The sequence below is a fragment of the Miniopterus schreibersii genome (genome assembly GCF_964146895.1).
Source record: "Miniopterus schreibersii genome assembly, chromosome: X".
NCBI classification, from domain to species: domain Eukaryota; kingdom Metazoa; phylum Chordata; class Mammalia; order Chiroptera; family Miniopteridae; genus Miniopterus; species Miniopterus schreibersii.
The window spans coordinates 65,519,277-65,543,970 of NC_138104.1; the positions used below are offsets into that span (position 1 = coordinate 65,519,277).

At 40.9% G+C, this 24,694-nt stretch overlaps 1 protein-coding gene across 3 annotated transcripts in view; it reads left to right on the plus strand.

The window, feature by feature from the left end:
• Positions 1-1,336: 1,336 nt before the first annotated feature.
• MTMR1 (myotubularin related protein 1) overlaps positions 1,337-24,694 on the plus strand; it is a 78,859-nt gene continuing 55,501 nt past the window's right edge. For 2 of the 3 annotated variants that reach the window (XM_081124976.1, XM_081124974.1), the window contains exons 1-2: positions 1,337-1,641; positions 7,689-7,794. In XM_081124976.1, coding sequence (XP_080981102.1) covers positions 1,502-1,641; positions 7,689-7,794 — 246 coding nt within the window. In that variant the 5' untranslated portion in view covers positions 1,337-1,501. The remainder of the gene's footprint in view (positions 1,642-7,688; positions 7,795-24,694) is intronic. The other variant, XM_081124975.1, reaches the window with a different exon arrangement.

The window sequence follows — 24,694 nt, forward strand, 5'->3', positions numbered from 1 at the left end:
AAAGACCTCATCTCTAATTATCATCCGTTGAGGGTTAGAGCTTCAACATATGAATTTGAGGAGGAGAGGCACAAACATTCAGTGTATAATAATGGGTTAAACATTTGACTTAACAATTTTAGAAAACCAAAACCCTGCAGGAGGTAGGTCTCCAGTGTGTCTAGAGATTTCCCCTTCTTTCCTCTCAGCCCTCCTCCTCCTGTTGCCCTTTCACCCTAGGCTCACCTCCTCTTGTGTGTAATATGACTGCTGGGGCTCCAGGCATCACATGTCAAGGTTCAATTTGAAGTTACTAAGCTGGTAGGGCAAGATAGGTCTGGGATGGGAAGTAGGAACTTCATGTCCCCAGGTCTACCTTTTATCAGGGTCACAGGTCTGCTGTCCATACCTAAGGTAATCATAGGTGAAGGGGCTTAGTCGTTATTTCCAACAAAATCTGGTGTGAGTTGACAAAAGGTGACATGTTGGATAAGTGAGCCCTAGCAAAATGAACAGGGACATAAGTTTAGTCCAGGATCAGATAGTGGCTGGATTTTCATAGCATTGATTAACATCAGTTAAATGTTATTCTTAATATAAACCAAGGGCAGAAGTTCCGAGGGTGGCATTAGAACACTTGGTTGCCCTACAGGTGGCGGGAGGTGGGTTTTGTGAGAGAGAGGGGGGAACGGAGTGGGATGGAATTGCTAAAATGTATGGAATTGATCCCTCTTGGAGATGTCAAGACCAGGGATGCCAGGGGCTTGAGCTTCCCCACCCCAAAACTTTTCTGGGAAGAAAAATTGAGAGAAGATAAATCATTTTTTAAAAAATATATTTTTATCGATTCCAGAGAGAGGAAGGAAGGGGGAGAGGGAGAGAGAGATAGAAACATCAATGATGCGAGTCATTCATTGGCTGCCTCCTGCACGCCCCCTACTGGGGATCAAGCCGGAAACCCAGGCATGTGCCTTGACCGGGAATCAAACCGGGATCTCCTGGGTCATAGGTCCATGCTCAACCGCTGAGCCACGGCCAGCGGGGTGAAACAAATTATTTTTCATCTTTGAATTTCCCTGAACTTTTCTTTTTAAACCTGTATCTCCATAGTCATTCTGGTAGTTCCCTGAGCAAAGCACGTTCCGCATCATCCGTTTGTAGATTGCGACCCCAAGTGGCTTGGGTCGTGTCCAAGTTGCTCAAGCCAGAAGGCCTCGGCCCCTAGTTCGGGCTTCACAAGCCAGAGCACAGGTGGGCTTGGGCGGGTGTGAGGGGCGACCAGATGCCTGGCCGATAGCTGCCGGCGCAGCGCCCTCCTGCGAACTCCCCACCTCCACTCCCCCACCCCCCCTCCGCGCGCGGCCTTGTGGGTAACGCGGGGCCACCAGGTGACAGCTAATGGCGGCGACTGCCTAAGACGGCGGCAGATAGGGCCTCAGGAGGAGCGCAGCGGTACCTTCCGGGCGCTTCTCGGTTCCCGACTGCGGCTTCCCGGCGGCGGCGGTGGCGGTCTGGGCGCGCCATGGACCGGCAGGCGGCGGCAGCGGGCAGCGAGGGCGCCGGGGGCTCGGGCCCGGTGTCGGCTGGGGGCTGGAGGGCCCCTCGGGTCACGGGGGGCCCGGCCACCGGCTCCCAGCAGCCCAGCGTGGAGACCCTGGAAAGGTAAGCGGGGCCTGGCCCGCTGAGGCACTGACTCCCGAGGGCCCCTCGTGAGCCCCGGTCGTCCCCTCCGCGCGCGCCGGTCTGAGATCGGCGTGCACCGTCCCCCTCCTTGGTCTCTTACTCGGTCCACCCGGAGGCTCCAAACCACTTCCGAACACCCTGGGCCCCTCACAGGCTCACTTCCGCCTGTGCACAGGAGCTCCCTGCACCCCTGAGGGGCTTTGCAGCTGTCAAACCATTTCCAGTGACCCTCCTACTGCTCCTAGGCTGGCCTTGCTCCAGCCACAAATCACTGGGGAGGACATTTCACCGGGCTCTCCTCTTGTAGAGTGAACTTGCTTCATGTGGTATAAAGACCATCATACTTCAGCAGCACCATGCTCGGGGTCTTTGATGTTGGGGTTAGGAGTGGGAACTTAGGGTGTCGGAGCTGGTTTACATGGAGGCAAAGATACCCTGATTTGAAAAATTGGAATGGAAAACGTCCAAACTGCTTCTGATAGACAACACACAATCGTTTACTTTCAGTTCTCCACACTTGGAAGGAACCAGTTCGATGTTTCCGTGAACACATGAGCCTACAGCTTCTTACACAGTTTAACTAGTAAGGCCACCTTAATGCCCCCAATGCAAGGGGTGGGTTATCCCACCTCCAGAATATCCAGTATTCCCACATCTTGGCTATTTCACTGACACCAGAGTGCAGTTAGGCAAGAGAGACCGCTCCATCAGGTTCAGATGTTCATTCTTGCTTGGCTTAGTCACACTACTGAGCTGAACTTTGGGGAGTTTCCAAAGGCATGGGAACACGAAATACTCTGTTTCTACCCCAGTGTAATTACCCCAGTATACTTTAGTAAGTTAATCACCCAAGTAGTCAGCTTCACTGAAAATGAAACACAGCTAAGACTACTTGGAATGGTGAGGATTTCACTCATTGTGGATACTTTGCAATATTTGAGGGGTTGGAGAGTCAGAGAATATTTGCTCTCTTACCATCTAGTGGAAAAGACAAACCAGCAGTTTAAGTTGAATGTAAGTGCTAAGGTAGGGTGAACATGGAAACACTCTGGGTGGGGTATGTGTGGGAATCATCTGAGAAGCTTTTTAAAGAACTCCACACAGCAAGGCCCCACTCCTGAGGCTTCTGATTCAGGAGGTTTGGGGGGAGGCCCAGAAGTTAGTAGTTTCTAAAAAGCTCACAGCCTCAGTTGTGATCTACTACATTGTGAGTACACAGAGGTGGAGTACTTGATTTATTTGTTAGTGGTGGGGGGATTGGCAAGTATAGTCAGTAAGCGAGGGCCTTCTGAGGTAGCTGACATTTAAACTGAATGGTGAAGAATGAGAAGTTAGGGAACAGGGTAGGGAAGGCTTTGGGGCATTGAAGTGGAATGTATAATCATGTAGGTGTTACTGGATGTGGCAAACTGGTAAGGGAAAAGACTTGTGGAAAGGCAGGGGCCAGATCTTGAAGGGGCCTCTGTGCCTTCCTACGGCATTATGCATTTATCCTCTGGACCAATGCTTCTTGGGGCATGGTTCTGTACAACCTGGCACAGAATCACCTCCAGTGCTTAATTCAAATGCAGATTCTTGGGTCCCACCCTAAATCTAGTCCATCCACCTCGGGTGGAGCCTGTAATTCTGCATTTTTAACAACCACCTTTGCTACATGTAGGGTGGGCCATTTGGTCTCTTTTGCCCAGGATGTTACTGGTTTACCAGCTGGGCCAGTTTAATTATTAATAGTGTTCTCCTTCAACTCACAGTAGTGATTTGGCTTGGACGAGAAATTATATGGTTACCCTGGCTGTGGGGACAGCAAAAGGATTTCCATCAGGTGAACTACAGGATGGGACTGACATTTGAGAATGATTGCTTTGCAGTAATGTGGTGAACGGACTGGTTGCTTTGCAGTAATGTTGCTTTGCGAACGGACTGGAAGTGGGGAGTCTTATTTTTAGCACACTATGGAAATGCTAATCACTCATTTCTTCTGCAAATACGTATGCCTACTCTGTGTCAGGCACTGTGTTGGGCTGAGGGTACAACAGGAAACAGACACAAATTCCTGCCCTTGAGGAATGTATGTTTGGTGAGAGAAACAAAAAAATAAGTGAAATGTGTTATTTACTGGATGGTGATAAGTGCTAGAGGAGAAAAGTAAGTTGGGAAAGGGATGGGAAGTGTTGGGAGTATGCACTTGGGGAGTGGTTGGAATTTTATGTAAGGTGGTCACAGAAAGCCTAGCTGAGAAAGTGACATTTGAATAATGTCCCTAAAGAGGTGAGGGATCCAGTCATACAGATATCTGGGACAATTGCATTCTAGGCAGAGGCCTGTGCACCCTGAGGTGGGAATGTGATCGAAGTGTTCAAGGGTCAGGGAGGAGACCAGTGCCACTAGCGGGGAGGGAGCTAGGGAGAGAGCAGTAGGGGACGAGTGGCAGAGAGGTCATAGGGGCAGATGGTAGAGAGTCATGAGGAGTCATTGGAGGTTTTGGAGCAGAGAAATGGCATAATCTGATGTAGATTTCAGTAAGATCTCCATGACTGCTGTGTGGACAACAGACCAAAAGGAGAAGGGGTTGAAGCATAGAGACTAGCAAGTCGGAGGCTACTGCAGTCATCCAAGGGGATGATGGCTTAGACCAGTGGGGTTGGGGGAGGGTGGGAATGACAAATGATCAGATTCTGGATATAATTTGAAGAAAAGGTCCAGGGTAGAGCAATAAGGTTTGCTGATTATTGGTTGTTGGGTAAGATAGAAGAAGAATCCAGGACAATCCCAAGGTTTCTGGCTTGTAGGAAGTGGTGTTGCTGAGATGGAGAAGTCTCTAAGTGAAACAGTTTTAGGAGATTGGCAGGCTCTCAGCTCTGGATATATCAGTTATGAGATGCAAGTTGTATGTCCTGGGGGCAGTTGGTTTATATGAGCCTGGAGTTCAGAGGTGGTATCTGGGCTTCAGACCTCAGTTTGGGAGTTGAAGCATAGAGATGGGGCTTAAATTCATGAGGCAGGAGGAGAACACAGAAGAATGATGGCTGTCTGGAAAAGGAAACTGGAATAGGAATTGAGCAAGGTGCATTCTCATGATATCAGATATGAGAGTGAAGTGAGGGTGGATGGGTTCTAATGTAAACCCCAGCTTTCAGGACTTAGGGACCTGGGTAACTGTCTGTGCTTTCCCCTAATTTTGAAAACATGGGGCTGATGCTGGTTTAGAAAGATTGATTTGACAGAGTCTCTGGAACTGTTTAGTGGAGCTGTCTCCTAGGATTATAGGCATCCACTTCCAGAAGGAGAGTCCAGGTTGGAGAAACAAGGCTGGGAGGCACCAAGTGGTTATACCAGGCATGTGGAGGGAAATTTCACAGACTAATGAGAAGAGGTTGGGGAGAGGAGACATGGCCTCCTTTCTCAGGTCTGTCATTCACAGTTCTGATTCACACTCTTAAGAGTGACCTTAAGAGTGGAACCTGGCTCTCTGGCTGTGGCTCAGCCTCACCCTGTGGACTGTGGGACACTCTCCTGTCTTCCTAATATAGTACTTTTCTTAATGATGTCAAATCTGTGGTTCTGCAAGAGGATGTGGCTTGTTCAAGATCATTGAACTAGCAAGTGACAGAAATAGGAGTTGAATCCAGGTCTACCCTCCCACTAAACCATGCTGTTGTAACTTTGTTGGCCAGTACACTTTTGCTTGCAGGTCACAAAAACACAAATCATTTTAGCTTAAGCCAAAAAGAAACTGTCTTGGTGCACATCACTGCTGCAGATGAGGATAAATGGCCATGGGCACATTTGGTTCTAGAGTTGCAATGCTGTCAGGGCCCCCCTACATCTGTGGTTTTTTTTTTTCTTGTCTTACTCTTTATCTCTGTGGGTTCCTCAAGGTGGTGAGGGTAGGGAGCAGCCTTCAATGGGCTTGGGTGGATCCAGGATCTGAGAGAAAAGCTTGGGATTGGCCCAGCCTGTGTCACTTCCCTACAAGTGGGGGCAGGAGGAGCAAGGGGTCAGCTACTCTCCTTTTCCCTCCCCTCTGGAGGCCTATGAAGCTGTGGAGGTTGTTCCCCACAGTAGAGAGAAGTGCCCTTATCAGAAGAAGGGGGAAAGGGTGCTGGGTAGATGGTAACAACAGGTCACCCATGGTGGGTAAACAGGCGGGTTTCTACTGTTAGATTTGCAATCAGGGGTAGGTGCTAGCAGAGAAAAAGGCTACATGATAAGAAAAGTATGCTGTAACTGGGCAATAAAAGGAGACTAAAATCCCTCCCTTTCCCCTCCTTCTTCTTATTAGTTAGAAATTGTGGTAAGTGAATTATTGATGTATCATAGGAATATCTGCCCATTCAGGGAATGTTTTTACTTATATTTTCAGTTCCACAGATAACCACTGAGCGATCTTGGTCAGAGATTGAAATTTAGATCACTAATAGAGAACACCAAATATCTTTATTTTACTATTTAGGTTATTTTACATACTGCCTAGGGAATCTAGGTTTTTCTGTCCTTCCAATACATGAGTGTGGGTTTAATTAGTGATGAGATTTTTAAAGGTCTGGAACATTGTTTACAGTGAAAACTTCCTGCAAGGTAAATTTTCATAAGCATGTTTTGCCCTTTGCTTGATTTATTTTGTGCTTTGACCAATTGATAGAGAAACCTGGGCCCTAGGGGCAATTCTTTCTATGCCTAGTTTGCTTATGTGGTTCTTGAAGTCAGGAGTGCACAGCCCAAACACTTACTAGTCATGTGACCTTGGTCATGTGACCTCAGTTTTCTCATCTTTAAGATGGGTCACTGTGAAGCTGGGGTGAGGCTGTGTGTAGAAATGTGTTGAATACTTTAGAGCACCATACAAGTGGAAGGTGCCATTTTCACTGCATTGTAGTATTTTCATATAAAGCAGTGGCTAGCATCTGTAGTGCTGGCCTCTGCTTTGCCCTCCAGCTCAGTGAGTGTGCCACTATTAGTTGTGCCATGTTCTGGCAGGATAGCCCTAATGGAGCTGAAGACAGGCCTGCCACTTTCTGACCAGGCACGTCCCCTCTGTGCCTCAATTATCTCATCTCAGAAACAAGTTGGCAATTCCTGTTCTGTCTTCTTATGACACCATAGTTGTGAGGCTCTGAGATAATAAGGACTGGAAGAACCTTTTGTAACTCATTAAAGCACTTATAGAAATGTAAGAGCCCGGCCGGGCGTGGCTCAGCGATTGAGCGTCGACCTAGGATCCAGGCGATCGGGGTTCGATTCCCGGTCAGGGCACATGCCCGGGTTGTGGGCCAGGCAGCCGATCAATGACTCTCTCATCATTGATGTTTCTATCTCTCTCTCCCTCTCCTTTCCTCTCTCTGAACTCAATAAAGATATATTTAAAAAGAAAAAAAGAAATGTAAGAAAGCATTATTACTAGACACAGTATGTCATTTTTCTATTCTGTTCCTTTTAAAATCACATAATCAACTTTGCTCCATTAAGAGTCACTTTGATTTATTCAAAATTACATTATTTTCTAGATTTAAAACTACCAACATGAAATCGATTGGATGTTTGAAAAGCGTATGCTGTAAGACAAATATTTCACTTTAGAATTAATTTTCTGTATATGGCACATTAAGAATATCCATTCTGAATATAGGGGTTGGCAAAGTAGGTTTACAGTTGTGAATATGAAAAAGTTTATTCTTGTATTATTATTTATTAATTATTGTATTATTTTCTATATGAACAACTGTAAACCTACATTTGCCCACGCCTCTAATTGTAAGAGTAAAATCCCATTAAATGATAGGGAATAACTTGCTTAGATTCTTAAACTTAAAAATAAATTTTTGATTCATTTAAAATCAAACTGGAAGATAATCTTACTTCATAGTTGTTAATCAGTATTTCATTTCTTATATTAAATGTAAAGGTAACAAAATAGTCTAATAAAAGTTTGTCTGAAAAAAGAAATGTACATATATCCCCAGTCAGTGCTCATTTTTCTCACCAAGAACCTATGTCTTAAAGTATTTTAATCACATTATTTCTTTTAGTCCTACAGGATCACATGTTGAATGGTGTAAACAGCTTATAGCTGCTACAATTTCTAGTCAGATTTCAGGGTCAGTGACATCAGAAAATGTATCCAGAGATTACAAGGTAAGCAGCATTGAGTCCTTAATTCATTTTCAATATGCTAAGTAGCCAAGAAGTTTTGCAATTTTAATTCATGTGAGACTTTGGCCCCTTGTTGCTGGATGACCATTTGCTCAGAAACAAGGCTGAAAGGTTCTCTGTTGTTAGACCTGAAAAGAGAAATCTTACCAAGATCTAGTATATGTGGTCATAATTTTGAAATTGAGAAGAAAAGCTGTGTTTAGATTATAATCATTCTTAAAAATCCAGTTTCATTTTACGATTCAATATATATTATATATTCCTTTTTTATTTTATTATAATAAATACCTATCTCTTCTTTGTTAATATTCTGAATTTCAGTAAACGTCTGATGTGCAGTATTTCTCTAATGTCACAATTTTTTTCTGTATTCAGATACTACCCGTGGGTATTCAGCATTAATACGTGATAAGAGAATGTAAAAATTTTGCAAAATCTCAAGAATATTGTATGGGCAGCCTGATTTTTTTAGTTCTTAATGAATTAAGAAATATCTTTTTTACTTTTAAAGTTGGATTTCCTGCTCATTCTAAAGAATGATAAGCTCCTTGCCAACAGAGAGGGGCTGGGGCTCTTTTACTCAACACTGCTTCCCTAGCATGATCGTGGAACTTAGCAGGTGCTCATTAAATACTTGTTGAATCAATTAACAAATAAAAAACTTGGGTGCTCCATCTTTTAGGTTAAAGATTAATGTTGTTTTAATGTAAATAAACTATTAACAGGTACATTAAATGAAACCATGTTCACATTTCAGGTCATGTTTGCTTGAATTGAGGTTTCCGAAGTTTATTATAGTAATTTTTGCCTGCTAATAAGAGATAATTGATTTTCACAAGTATGTGCGAATTACATTTCGTATTCCAGACTACCCTCAGTCAACAGTTTCTCAAAATCATGGTCCTTGCCAGGCATCAAATCTTACAAACAATTCAAGAGCTACAATAAAGATCCTAATTCATTCCTAATAACTGCTCCTTGTTTAAGGACACAGCTCAGTTCCTCTTTAGCTCATAATATAACAAGTGCAAAGATTGGCTCAAGAGGCTATGTAATTGAAATTTGCCTTTCATGCTGTATTTGCTTCATACAAGCTGTCGGATGATTTTGATTACACCTGCCAAAGGAAAGCATGGTTGTGGATTAGTAGAAATTGGATAATGTGCCCAGCCAGAAGAATGACAGTATATTCCTTAATAGGTTTCCCTGCTATTTGTTTTTTGTGTTTTCCCACATAGGAGCAGCTGGGGCTCCTGGCCTTCAAAACCCCGCTGGGCAAATATGCCATCTCCTGGTGGGAGAAACATCAGCTGAATCACCAATGCCTGAGTGGCTGGTCATTGAGCAGCTGCTGACCCCACTCATCCGGGTCACCCTATTGCCCCCACTTTAGATGAGAAACTGCCCTGCTAAGTGGAGAGGCTCAAGGACCCATATTAGCAGAGAGTGATTTTCTGTACGGACAATTATGATTTAATTGTAATGTTTTCATTTGGTTGAATATTTGTTAGTGCTGTGTGGGTTCTGTAAAAGAGTGAATGTTGACTGTGTGCATAGCTTTCTAACCTCTACACTAATAGATCAGACTGAGTCTGTACTTTAACACAAAGCAACTAAAAGGTCTTTTTTTTCCAATTTTAGTTTATTTACAAATTTTGTGTGGCAGAATTGGCTTATGTTGGAATGATTTAACAGATGGTATTCATAAAAAACTAAGGCTTTTATATATTTTGCAAATTGAATTTTAAGTACATACATCAGATCATAATTACAGCCTTTCATGAATGATTGTAAAACAGTATGTCTTATAATTATCTTTATTATATTTGTGCTATAGCCAAATCTGCAAAGTTGCCCTTAAAAATTATTATTCAGAAGTTATATTTTTTCCAAGGAGCAAGATTTTAAAAAATAGTAATAAATAGTTTTTATTCTAAATCACAAGGATAATTTTACATGCTACTTATAAAGTAGTTCTTAAAATCAGAGTAACCAAGATGGGCCTTTGAGACACCTCTCACCCAGGAACCATTGCATGGGGTTTTCCCTAAAGGTCCAGAAACAATTGCTTGAGAATTTAATTTGTAGCCATCAGTCAGTAATATTTGAGATTGTCATTGTGCAAATGTCTTAGTTAAAATACACATTCAGTTTGGGGGTTCATTTATTATAGGTTAAACTCAAGGTTTGTAATTAAGTGGGAACAATGTTAATATGAAGCAGAGCACTTGTATCTTGATTTGAAATGCTGATTGTCTTCTGAGTGGTAGGCTGCTGAGAGTGGTTGGCTGCTGAGAGTGGTTCTACATCATCATCAACCTTCTCGCACGTACAGGGCTCTATGATTTTGACATATCATCCTTTTAAGCCTTAAAATAACCCAGTGATGTAGCTTTTATTATAATCATTGTTTAACAGATGAGGTAACCAAGCCTCAGAGAGGTTACTTGACTTGCTTAGTATCATACAGTCAGAACTGGAATTTGAACCCAAGTGATCCTATTGAGGAACTAGAGTGAGTTTTAAAATTTGTCCCACCCCCCAGCCCACTGTTTTTCAAAATGTGGCCCTTGGGTCTTCTCACATCAGCACTTGCTGGGGTGCCTGCAAAAATGAAGCTTCCTTAGACTCCATCCTGTTCTGTGAATCAGAATCTCTGAGGTCAGGGTTCTCACAATAAAATCTGAAAAGCTAGGTTTCTGAGGTTAATATTTGTTGAAATTGGTGATGGGATCATACATTTCTGGTACATGTCCACAAATCTGAATAATTAGCAACTCATGTTGTATTTTGGAGATGATTGTTTTATTATTTACTCATATCATAAATTGACAGCTCAGGATCAACTCACCCAAAGTGTGGTAAGAATATCACTGGTTTCACATCAGATGAGTTTAGATGGTATGCCCATAAACATTTTTTAACAGTTATATAATTATTTTAATGAGTATTAGAAAAACTAGCATATCAAACTTGTAATTAACAGATGTTATTGCCTAGAGCTAGGCGAATTATGAAAAAAGAGTGGATTCAAAGTCCATATAAAGGGAAATACTAATATTAGTACAGGTGCTATACAGATACAGCAAACCAAACTTGTAGAGGCAATATATGAAATGGCAGAAGTTTGAGAAACATTGTGACCGATGAAAGAGTATATAGCTATTATGTTGATTTGTGGATCCACTAAATTAATAAATGTATGCTTCAATACCAAGGCATCCTTAAAATTTGACTGATAATCAAGACTCCTAGAAGAAATATAATAAATGTTTTGTTTTGTTTTCCCCCCACCCCCACAACTGCTCAATTGCTTTCATTTGTTCTGGGCTAACAGAGTAAAATTCTCTCTTGAATTTGTCAATAAATTTAAGAACAAGATCAGAATGTAATGTTCCATAGATTAGATGAAATAATACAATTAAGAATTGTACTGAAATGTTTTTAGGAACTATTAAAACTGACACAGTTCATCAGTTTTCATTGCTGGGAAAGTAGAAGTAGGCCAGGAAGGGGGAACATAATGGAATAGTACTGGTTAGCTTTGTGACCTTGTATAATCAATGACTGTCAGTTTTCTTATCTGTATGGATAAGAGTTTGGATTAGGTTGTAAGTCTCTAAATTTCTCTCTTTCTAGAACATTCTTCAATTCTGTTTTGTCCAAAAGGATTTGATTATGGCCGGCCTTCAGGAAATTAGGACATTGTAATTTCAATGTAATTATCCTCCTTCTTCTGGCTCCATCATCACCGTTATCATCATCACCTCTATGTACTTCTCTTGTTTCTCCTCTCCTCATCCACAGTAGTTAGATCTCTTCTTTAAACATTCTAAAGAAAAAGAATATGGAGAGGGTCCTGTACTAAGTTTAATCATTTAACAGGTTAGTACAGTGATTAAATTCTGGATGCTCAACAAAAATTTCTTGAAGGGCTTTGGAGGGAAGTGGAATGCAGTGTATGAGAAAGGCTTCATTATGCCTGAACTAAGTCTTAGTTAATATTTCTTAAATTGAGTACTGTCTATGAAAAGGGAAGCTTGAGAATGATCTTTCAGAATCCATGGCTGTAATCCATTGTTGATAGCTTGGCCTCATGATCTGTTTATTAAATCAGAGTTTGGAAACGCAGATGTCTACAGGGGATAGTTAACAAGCTAAGCAGACGTAGGAGGGACCTATGGAAAATTGGAGAGTACAGCATGTCCCCCTAAAACAATTAAATTAGAAAAAGAAAACCACCCTGCTGCCTGTTTAAGTAATAGGCGTTCAGTTTGTAACCACTGTAATAGAAAAGTGCTATCCTGTCTCCCAGGGTTACTTATGGGGAAGAATTATTGCTTAAAAAAATCAAGATTTGAGCTTTTGCTTCTAGAAAGATGGAGCAGATGTACTTTTTCTTATTCTTCATGCTAAGTACAACTAGAAACCTTGGATATAATCTATAAAATAAACTTAAGAATTCCCTGAGAGGGAAGATGGCAGCACTGTGAGAAGTGGCAGAGTGCCCCCGCTCCCAGCCACAGACTCTATTTACTCATAAAATACTACGTAGCCAGCTTGGAAAATTCAGGGAAACATACCTGAGTGGATGGAGTGCGAGTAGGGAGCACTGAAGAAACATCATAGAGTCTGGTAAGAGAGGGGGGCACAGGAAGGGGGAGCCCCCCCTGAAGCCTGTGTTGGGCGCCAAGCCCCGATGCTTGGAGGCCACAAAGCTCCCTCCCCTCGGGAGTGCAGACCCACATCCAAAAGCGGGAATCTCACACCCTGAGTGGAGGAGAGGGGAAGGAGCACCCCGCAGGGAGGACAGAGGGACCCAGTGGAGCAGTGAGTTGGTGAGTCCAAGAGGAGAGGAGGCGCCTTCTTAGGAAACAAAGCTTCTAGTGGCCGGATGCTCAGGGCGCTGACCATAGGAAAGTCTGTCCCAAAGACTTTTTGTTTGGCACCCGAGTAGTAAGAGACCAGAGGACTGCACTGAGCAGCCACACACAGGGACTCTCTGTCTCCCTGTAAGGCATTGTGTTGAGCCCCAGAAAGCACTGAATCTGTGTGGCGAGGGGAAGAGGAGGAGAGCCCTCCAGCTCTGAACTCCTGGCGCAGAGATCTGTGACCAGCCCTGAGGGCGCCCTGGTGGCATGTGGAGCCACCCCAGCTTTGCTGAGACCAGTGGTGTGGGTTGCTGCGTGGAGCTGACTTTGGGTCTTCTCCCACTGAGTGCCTTGGTGTGCAGGCGGCAGGACCTTGCAGGGCAGACTCTTTGCCTATGTGTTGCTTTGTGCGTTTTTGAGTTCTTATTGTGGAACTGGCTCCCACCTTCCCAGCGTGCACTGGGTGGACAGACCAGTGGAGGCTGGGATTGGTGTCTGCTTAGTAGACTGATTGAGGGGCGCTCCTGGTGTGACCATCCAACCAGACCTGGGAAGGGAGGGGGCAGAGCATGCCTGCCTCTCCTATAGCCTGGGAGCACCACTCCCAATAGGAAAAGGGCTGGTCCAGGTCACTGAGGCCCCAGGTACCTCCGAAGAGCACAGTCCTGAAGGGGAAGGGAGAACAGCTCACATGAGGACATTACAAGAATAAGACTCTCAGGGACTGTTGTTTGGGAACTGGAGGAAAAGCTGAAAACCCCTGCTGGGGGCTGGGCAGGCAAAGGATTCACCAGAATGTTTTTTTAATCGAACCCACTGAGCCCAGGCTGCTGAAATGGCCCATACAGAAAAGGCAACAGGCTGAAATCAATCTGAAGCTACAGCAGGCCAGAGCTTCGGGAACTAGAATCAGAAGACAGGGTGGAGACTCAGGAGCTGGCTGTGGAGCAGAGACTAACTCCCTCACAGTGAGTGCCTGACAGAAAAACCTCTAAGGGGAGTGATACACTGAGGTACACTAGCGATCCTGCACCCTAAAGACTCTACAGAAGACTGCAAGACCAGGCAATTACAAAGTTGCAAAATAGCTGACAAGAGGAGGTGGCTACGGATCAACCATCTACCTAAGGACACCAGAGCCAAACTTAGACAGCCCCTCACATTGGCTGATACATAAGTACCTCCCAGGAGAACGGAAATCAGCATACAAAACAGAGAGCCTCAGACAACATAAGCTTCCCAAAAGAAACTCACCTGATTGACTATCTTTTTCTCTTCTTTTTTTTTGCTTTTGTTTTGTTTTGTTTTTTGTCTGTTTGTTTGTTTTTTCTTTTTCCCTTAGGAAGAAGAGAAAGGGGGAAAATTTATTTGTTTTTTCTTCTTTTTTAAATTTTATAATAAATTTTTTTAAAAACATTTTTTAACTAATTTTTTTTTTCCTTTTTTTTAATAAAAGCATTTTGTCTTGCTTATCTTGTTTTTAGTTTTGTTTCTCTGTTTTGTTTTGTTTATTTGCTTTGTTTTGTTTTATCCTGTCAAAGTCTCCTATCAAGACTTTCTTGATATCCCTGATTAATGACTGGGACTTTATCATTATAACCAAGTTTACTGGTCTCCTCTATAGTTTCACCCAAATCTCTTACCGGACTGCCTCCCTGCCCAGACTTTATCTCTCTCTCTTCTCTCAATCCATTGGCAGAACTTTTTTTTTCCCTTTTTTCTTTTTCTTCTTTTCTTCCATTCTTTTGTTATCCTCTATTCTGTCTTCTTGTCTTTTTCTTCGATTGTTAGTTTTTCTTATTCTCTTTATTATATTTTTATTTTCTTAATTTTAACTATTATCCTATTCCTGTTCCTTCCTTAATTTTTTTGCTGGCCCTTATTTTAGAATCTTTTCTTTGCCTCTGTTATCCCCCAGTAGCTTCTCTATTTTTTACATTTTAGTTTATTATTATTTTCTAAATTTTCATCACTATTTGCAACAGTATACATCTCTCTCTCTACACGTTACATTTCTTTCTCTTTTTTTTAAGCTTTTTTTTTTTTTCTGTGTGTGTGTGTGTGTGTGTTCTCCCTTCACTTTCCCAATTCTATTTTCACTTGGGTTGTTTTCATTGTGACTGTCAAGATATTTTGTAAGATACCCCTTGTTTTCTGGAAGATTGGTTGTGTATTGTCATGCCTTGCTGGCAACCCTACAACAGCTTACACGACAAGGTTGGGGCTGAGACACAGTTAGCCAACTTGAAAGGGGAGTGCTCCCAAGGACTGGTCAACAGCGATCTAGACCCCACCACAACAGGAGAACATAATGAAACCACAAAAGTGACACCCACAAAAGGAACAAACCTAGAGCGAAGAGCTCAGATGAATAAGGAAAACACACCTCTGGGGTACACTGGACCCACAAGACAAAATCCCATCCCACAAGACTGGGAAACAGGAAATATATTTAATATATAGATACAAACATTAAGAACTCCCAAAAAGGGGAGACAAAGAAACAACCCTCAAATTAAAGAAAAGGAAACATCGCCAGAAAGTCTTTGATGAGATGGAGTTAAGCAAGCTATCAGAAACATAGTTCAGAGTATTGATGATAAAGATGTTCAATGAACTTAGAGAGAAAAGCAAGTCAATAGAGGATAAGATCGAGGACTTTAGGGAAAACATGAAAAAAGAGATACATAACATAAACAAAAATCAGACAGAAATAAAGAATGCTGTATCGATATCAAGAATACACTGGAAGGAATTAAAAGTAGGCTCAATGAAGCAGAGGACAGAGTAAGTGACTTAGAAGACAAGGTAGAAAAAACACTCAATCAGAGCAGCAAAAAGAAAAAAACACTTAAAAAGCATGAGGACAATCTAAGGGAGTTATAGGACAACATGAAGCAAGACAACATTTGCATTATAGGAGTGTCAGAGGGAGAGGAAAGAGCAAGGGATAGAGAACTTGATGTAGGAAATAATGACAGAAAACTTTCCTACGCTGGCGAGGGAGAAAGTCACACAAGTTCAGGCAGCACAGAGGGTTCCAAACAAGACGGATGCAAAGAGACCGACTCCAAGACAAATCATAATTGAAGTGGCAAATGTCAAGGACAAAGAGAAAATATTCAGGGCTGCAAGAGAGAGAGAAATAGTGACCTACAAGGGAACTCCCATAAGGCTAACAGCTGATTTCTCAACAGAAACTCTTCAGGCCAGAAGGGAGTGGCATGAACTTCTCCAAGTAATGAAAAGCAAGAACATGCAACCAAGATTGCTTTATCCAGCAAGGCTGTCATTTAAAATTCAAAGTGAAATAAAGAGCTTCCCAGACAAGAAAAGGCTAAAGGAGTTCAGTAGCACGAAACCAGCATTGCAAGAAGTGCTAAAAGGACTGCTCTAAGAAAAAGAAGGAATAGTGAGAGAAAGGTACATCAGCATAAATGGGGAAAATGGCATTAAATAAGTTGATATCAATAGTAACCTTAAATGTAAACAGAATAAACGGTCCAATCAAAAGGCATAGGGTAACTGAAAGGATAAGAAAACAGGACCCGAAAGGATATATGCACCCCGATGTTCATAGCAGCACAGTTTACAATAGCTAAGATCTGGAAACAGCCCAAGTGCCCATCAGTAGATGAGTGGATTAAAAAGCTGTGGGACATTTACACCATGGAATACTACGTAGCTGTAAAGAAGAAGAATCTCGTACCCTTTGGGACAGTATGGATGGGCATGGAGAATATTATGCTAAGTGAAATAAGCCAGGCAGCGAAAGAAAAATATCACATGATCTCGCTTGTACATGGAATCTAAAGAACTTAATAAACTGACGAGCAGAATAGATTCAATGACATGGAGGCATAGTTGAGACTGACGAAATGTCAGAGGGTAGGGGGAGAGGGGATGGAGGAGGAGAGAGTAACCAAAGAATTTATATGCATATATGCACAACCCAAGGACACGGACAATGGTGGGGAGAGTGACTGGGGAGGGGGAAGGAACGGGGGGGAAAGGGTCATTGGGGAGAAAAAGGGATATCTGTAATACTTTAAACAAAAATAAAAATTATAATAAAATAAAATAAAATACAATAAAATAAAAATAAAAATCCTCATGACAAAAAAGAAAACAGGACCCAAATATATGTCGTCTACAAGAGACCCACCTGAGAGCAAAAGGCTCATAAAGACTAAAAGCGAAGGGATGGAATAAAATATTCCATGCAAATGGAAAGGACAAGAAAACTGCAGTAGCAATTCTTATTTCTGACAAAAAAGACTTCAAAATAAAGTCCATAACGAGAGACAAAGATGGTCACTACATAATACTAAAAGGATCAATCCAACAGGAGGAAATAACCCTTATAAACATTTATGCACCCAATATAGGAGCACCTAAATATATAAAAAATTTCATGGGGGACTCTAAGGGGGAAATTGACAGCAACCCTATCATAGTGGGGGACTTTAACATCTCACTGTCAGCATTGGACAGATCATCAAGACAAAAAATCAACAGGGAAACACAGACTTTAAATGACTCACTAGACCTAATGGATTTAATTGATATTTACAGAACATTTCACCCCAAAGAAGCACAATACACATTCTTCTCAAGTGCACATGGAACATTCTCAAAAATAGACCACATGTTAGGGCACAAGGCAAGTTTCTATAAATATAAGAGGATTGAAATCATATCAAACATCTTCTCAGATCACAATGCCATGAAACTAGAAATCAACCACTATAAAAAACTCAAAAATATTCAAACACAGGGAGCTAAATAGCACGTTATTAAACAATGAATGGGTTACCAATGAGATCAAGGAAGAAATCAAACACTTCATGGAAAGCAACGAAAATGAACAGTCAAGAATCCAAAATCTATGGGACATGGCGAAAGCAGTCCTGAGAGGAAAATTCATAGCATTACAGGCCTATCTCAAGAAACAAGAAAAAGATCTAATGAACTATCTAACACAACAACTAAAAGAACTAGAATGAGAACAGCAAGAAAAGCCCCAAGGAAGTAGAAGGAAGCAAATAATAAAAATCAGAGCAGAAATTAATGACATAGAGACTTAAAAAAAAAAAATACAAAAAATCAATGAAACCAAGAGCTGGTTCTTTGAAAAGATAAATAAGTTTGATGCACCTTTAGCCAGACTCACCAAGAAACAGAGAGGACCCCTATAAATAAAATCAGAAATGAAAGAGGCGATATAACAACTGACCCAACAGAAATACAAGGGATTGTAAGAAAATACTATGAGCAACTGTATGCCAACAAATTAGACGACATGGGGGAAATAGACAAATTCCTAGAAGCATACAACCTTCCAAAGCTGAATCAAGAAGAGGCAGAAAACCTGAATAGGCCAATAACAACTAATGAAATTGAAGGAGTAATCAAAAAACTCCCAGCAAACAAAATTCCTGGACCAGATGGACTTACAGGCGAGTTTTACCAAACACTCAAAGAAGAATTAACACCTAGTCTATTTAAACTATTCAAGAGGAGGGAAAACTCCCAAAGTCTTTTTATGAGTCCAGCATCATCCTAATCCCAAAACCAGATAAAGACACTACAAAGAAAGAAAATTACAGGCCAATATCCCTGATGAACATAGATGCTAAAATCCTTCACAAAATACTAGTAAACCAGACTCAGCAATCCCACCACCAAGTGGGATTTATTCCGGGGATCCAAGGCTGGTACATCATCCACAAATCAATAAATGTGATATATCACATAAACAAAATGAAGGACAAAAATCAGATGATCATATCAATAGATGCAGAAAAAGCATTCAACAAAATCTATTACCCATTTCTGATAAAAACTCTCAGCAAAGTGGGAATAGAGGGATCATACCTCAACATAATAAAGGCCATATATGACAGACCTACAGCCAATATCATACTCAATGGGCAAAAACTAAAACCATTTCCCTTAAAAGCAGGAACAAGACAGGTAAGTCCACTTTCACCACTCTTATTCAGCGTAGTACTAGAAGTCCTACCCACAGCCATCAGACAGGAAGAAAACATAAAAGGTATCCAAACTGGAAAAGAGGAAGTAAAACTGTCATTATTTGCAGATGACATAGAAAACCCTAAAGACCCCATCAAAGTACTACTAGATTTGATAAACGAATTTGGTAAGGTAGCTGGATACAAAATCAACATCCGGAAATCAATGGCATTCTTATACACCAACAATGAACTTTCAGAGAAAGAAACTAAAAAAAAATACCATTTACCATTGTAAGATACCTAGGAATAAACTTAACCAAGGATGTAAAAGACCTGTACTTGGAAAACTACATGACACTGAAAAAAGAAATAGAGGAAGATTTAAACAAGTGGAAGAATATACCATGCTCATGGATTGGAAGAATTAATATCATTAAAATGTCCATACTACCCAAAGCAATTTATAAATTCAATGCAATTCCTATTAAAATACCAACAGCGTATTCATAGATCTAGAACAAACCTTTCGAAAATTTATATGGAACCAAAAAAGACCCCGAATAGCTGCAGCCATCTTGAGAAAAAAAAAGAGTGGGAGGCATCACATTACCGGACTTCAAACGGTATTACGAAGCCATTATAATCAAAACGGCCCGGTATTGGTACAACAACAGGCATATAGATCAATGGAACAGAACAGAGACCCCAGAAATAGACCCACGCCATATGGTCAGTTAATATTTGACAAAGGAGGTAAGAGCATACAATGGAGTAAAGACAGTCTCTTCAGTAAGTGGTGGTGGGAAAATTGGACAAATACATGCAAAAAAAAAGAAACTACACCGCCGACTTTCACCATACAGAAAAATAAACTCAAAATGGATAAAAGACTTAAATGTAAGTCATGAAACCATAAAAATCCTAGAAGAAAATATAGGCAGTAAAGTCTCAGACATCCCATGTAGTGGACTTTTCACTGATACATCTCCTAGGACAAGAGAAACAAAAGAAAAAATAAACATATGGGACTACATCAAAGTAAAAAGCTTCTGCACAGCAAAAGAAAACAGCCTCAAAATTCAAAGGAACCCCACGGTCTGGGAAAACATATTTGCCAAAGATGTATCTGATAACGGGCTAATTTCCAAAGTGTACAAAGAACTCATACTACTCAGCAAGAGGAAAACAAACAACCCAATTAAGGAATTGGCAAAGGACCTGAATAGACACTTCTCCAAAGAGGACACAGATGGCCAAGAGGCACATGAGAAATGCTCAACCTCCCTAATAATCAGAGAGATGCAAGTTAAAACCACAATGAGTTATCACTTCACACCTGCAAGAATGGCTACCCTCAGCCCAGCCAGGCGTGGCTCAGCGTCAACCTGGGAACCAGGCTATCGGGGTTTGATTCCTGGTCAGGGCACATGCGGGGGTTGCGGGTTCCCTCCCCTGTTGGGGGTGTGCGGGAGACAGCCGATCAATGACTCTCTCATCATTGATGTTTCTGTCTCTCTCTCTCTCTCCCTCTCCTTTCCTCTCTCTGGAATCAATAAAGATATATTAAAAAAAAAAAAAAAGAATGGTTACCATCAACAAATCAACAAACGACTCCTTCTGATGATGCAGAGAAGGGGGAATCCTAGTAGACTGCTGGTGGCAATGCAGACTGGTGCAACCACTATGGAAAACAGTATGGCGGTTCCTCAAAAATTAAAAATGGAGCTGCCTTTGGACCCAGTGATTCCACTCCTAGGAATATATCCTAATAATCCTGAAACACTAATCAGAAAGAATATATGCACCCCCATGTTCATAGCAGCACAGTTTACAATAGCTAAGATCTGGAAACAGCCCAAGTGTCCATCAGTAGATGAGTGGATAAAAAAGCTGTGGGACATTTACACCATGGAATACTATGCAGCTGTAAAGAAGAAGGACCTCGTACCCTCTGGGACAGTATGGATGGACCTGGAGAAAATAATGGTAAGTGAAATAAGCCAGGCAGAGAAAGACAAACATCACATGATCTCACTTATATGTGGAATCGAAAGAACTTAATCTGATGAACAGAATAGATTGAATGACATGAAAGCATAGATAAGACTGACAAATGTCAGAAGGATGGATGAGGGCTGGTGGGTCGAGGGGGAGAGAGCAACCAAAGAATTTATATGTATATATGCACAACCCAAGGACGCGGACAATGGTGGGGAGAGGGATTGTGAAAGGGGATGGGACGGGGTGGAATGGGTCATTGGGCAGAAAAAAGGACATCTGTAATATTTCAAACAAAACTAAAATTAATGAAAAAATACAAAGAAAAAGAAAAAAAATAGTGAGGAGCTATGTGACAATAATCACAATCCTATTTAGCTACACCTATTAGTAATGTCCTAGGAAATGCTGTAAATTCTTGGTCCTTATCAACCATCTCCCAAATTTCTGGATTGGGCAAAAGTTACAGAGATTTTTCAGTTTCTACTAACACTTTTTCCTGTGCTTTTATTGATTTAGGCTGTCATTGCTGAAATATGTAATTGTTTCTTTATAAATTAATTTGAATTTTATTAAAAAAAAAAAAAAAAAGAATTCCCTGAAAGGTAGAGAGAAAAAAGCAAACTGGTCAGGGGCCAAGGGTTTTGTTTTTGCCACATATGTCCCAGACTTATTGCTGAAGAAGCCAGCAACCCAAAAATGCCAACAGGCTCAGACAACAAAAGCCTGCTCTCTGTTACCAAAGAACCATGAAAGGGGAAGCCTAGAAAAAGAAAAACTCTTAGACACTAACCACTGTACTGCAGCCAAACACCTCAGAAAAAGTTGTGGCCCCACAACCACTCTCCAGGAAGGCCAAATGGGGAGCTTAAATTTGACCCTTGCCAGGCTGTAATGAGGCGGTGCCCACTCTCCCCTTCTGCTGGAGCAGTGTCAGAGAAAGTCAGCTAAAACAGAAGGTTTAAATAAGATCTCATAATATAATACTCAAAATGCCCATATTCTTATTTTTTAAAAAAATCACTCATTATACCAAGAATCAGCAAGATCTTAAACTGAATGAAAAAAGAGAATAGGTGCCAAAACTGAGATGACAGAGATGTTAGAATTATGTGAAAAAGGTTTGAAAGAAGCCATCATAAAATTATTTCAATAAACAACTGAAAGTCAGAGACCAGAAATTGAAAAGTTTCAACAAAGAAATATGAGATAAAGGAGAACCAAATGGAAATTTTAAAACTGAAAAATACAATTACAAATTTAAAAAAACCCTCAATGGATGGGTTCAATAGCAGAATAGAGAGGAAAGAGAGAAGGGGTTTATACTGAGTAAAAAACACCACTCCCAAAAGCTGTGTATTTTCATTTATATAACAGTCTTGAAAACATAAAATTATAGAAATGGAGAATAGATTAGTGATTAACAGGGGCTAAGAAAGGGAGGGGTAAGGAAAAAGTGGGTGTGGCTATAAATGAACAACATTGGGGTCTTGTGGTGATGAAATTGTTCTGCATCTTGACTGTGTTAGTGTCAGTATCCTGGTTCTGATATGGCAGTATAGTTTTCTAATATACTCCCATTGGGGAAATCGAATGACATGGTACATAGTACATGGAATCTCTCTGTATTGCATGTAAAATAAATTTTGATTAATATTCCTAAAAACTCATGGTATATCAGAAGTATGATTTATATGAAACATAGTTATGCTACCATATGTAAAAACAAATACAAGAGGAGCGTATTGTAATTGCTGAGCACAAATCCACTTCTTTCAATGTGATGTAAGCACCTGTTCTTTTCTTTTTTTATGTTTTAGTTTATCTTTGTTGTTGAAAGTATTACAAATGTCCCCTTTTCCCCCAACCCCATTGATTTCCTCCACCCTGCACCCCCCAGGCCTTCACCACACTATTGTCTGTGTCCATGGGTTATACATATATGCATATAAGCACTTAGATTAATCACTTCCCACCCACCCACCCACCCCTGCCTTCCCTCTGAGATTCATCAGTCTGTTCCATGCTTCTATGTCTCTGGATCTATTTTGTCCATCAGTTTATTTTGTTCATTAGATTCCACATATGAGTAAGATCATGTGATACTTGTCTTCTCTGACTGGCATATTTCTCTTAGCATAATACTCTCCAGGTCCCACAACGCTGTCTCAAAGGGTAAGGGATCCTTCTTTTTTACAGCTGCATCGTATTCCATGGTGTAAATGTCTGAGAAGATGCTTGATATGATTTCAATCTTCTTGAACTTGTAGAGACTTGTTTTGTGTCCTAACATGTGGTCTGTCTTTTAGAATGTCCCATGTGCACTTGAGGATATTGTATATTATGCAGCTTTAGAGTGAAGCATTCTGTAAATGTCAATTAATCCATCTCATCTAGTGTGTCATTTAGAGTCACTGTTTTCTTGTTGATTTTTTGTCTGAAAGATCTATCCAGTAAAGTCAGTGAGGTGTTCAAGTCCCCTACTATGACTGTATTGCTGTTGATCTCTCCCTTAAAGTCTTCCAGAAGTGTGGGTTTTTTTTGTTTTTTTTTCAGCCTGTTTGAGTCTTTTGTTCTGAGATGGGTCTCTTGCAGACAGCATATATTTGGGTCTTGTTTTCTTATCCATTCAGCTACCCTACACCTTTTTATTGGAGCCTTTAATCCATTTATATTTAAGGTTATTATCGATAGGTACTTATCTATTGCCATTTTATTTCTTTATGCCCGTGTTTCTCTTTTTCTCTATTTCAACTTCTTATTATAGCTGTCCCTTAAACATTTCTTGCAATGCTGGTTTGGTGGTTATGAACTTCTTTAGCCTTTTATTGTCTGGGAAGCTCTTTATTTCACCATCTATTTTGAATGATAGCCTTGCTGGATAGAGTAGTTTTGGTTTCAGATCCTTGCTTTTCATTACCTTGAATACTTCATGCCATTCCCTTCTGACCTGTAGAGTTAATGATGAGAAATCAGCTAACAGCCTTATGGGAGCTCCTTAGTAGGTAACAGATTTTTTTCCTCTTGCTGCCTTTAATATTCTCTCTTTGTCTTGAATTTTTGTCATTTTAATTATGATGTGTCTGTGCATGGGCCTCTTTGGGTTCTTCTTTCTTGGGACTCTCCGTCCCTCCTGAACATATATGTCTTTTTCTTTGACCAGGTTAGGGAAGTTTTCTGGCATTATTTCTTCAAACAGGTTCTCTAACCCTTGCTTACTTTCTAACTCTCCTGGTACTCCTATAATGCGAATATTGTTATGTTTTATGTTGTCCCACAGCTCCCTTAAACTGTCCTCCTATTTTTTAATTGTTTTTTTTTCTTTTTATTTCTCTGATTGAGTGATTTTTTTCTACCCTGTCTTCTAATTCGCTGATCCAATCCTCAGCTTCCTCTAATCTGCTGTTTATTCCTTCCAATTTTTTTTTTTTTTAAATTTCTACTATGTCATACTTAATTTCCTTCACAGTTTCCATTTCTTTTCTCATGCTATTGAGTGTCCTTATGATCAGTATTCTGAACTCTATATCTGATAGATTGCTTATCTCCTTTTCATTTAGCTATTATTCTGGAGAATTCATTTGTTCTAGCATCTGTTCTTTTCAAGGGGCTGGGTTGCATGGAATTCATAGTAGGAGAGAGACACCAGAAAATATAGTACAGATTGGACTGTGGTGAGCATTCAGAGGAGAGGACAAGTAAACAAGGTGTGATGGGAGGAGGGGAGAGGGTAGAGCAGGGCATTCTGGGCATTAATCCTGAGGTCCTTTATTAGCCTCCTCCAGAAGGGGAACAGGTTTAAGTGGGACCTTTTCCAGGTTAAGAGCATGGATGCTAAAACTAGCGAGGCCGGGTTTGAGTTCCCCACTCTGCTGTTGCTGGCTCTGTGACCTTGAGTAAGTTACTTCACCTCTGGCTGTCTTGGTTTCCTCATTTGTCATATAGGGATAATAGTAGAATCTTTTTCTCCAGTGGCTGGGAGGGTTGAGATAATACCTAAACCATTTACCACAATGCCTGGCATAGAGTGGACCT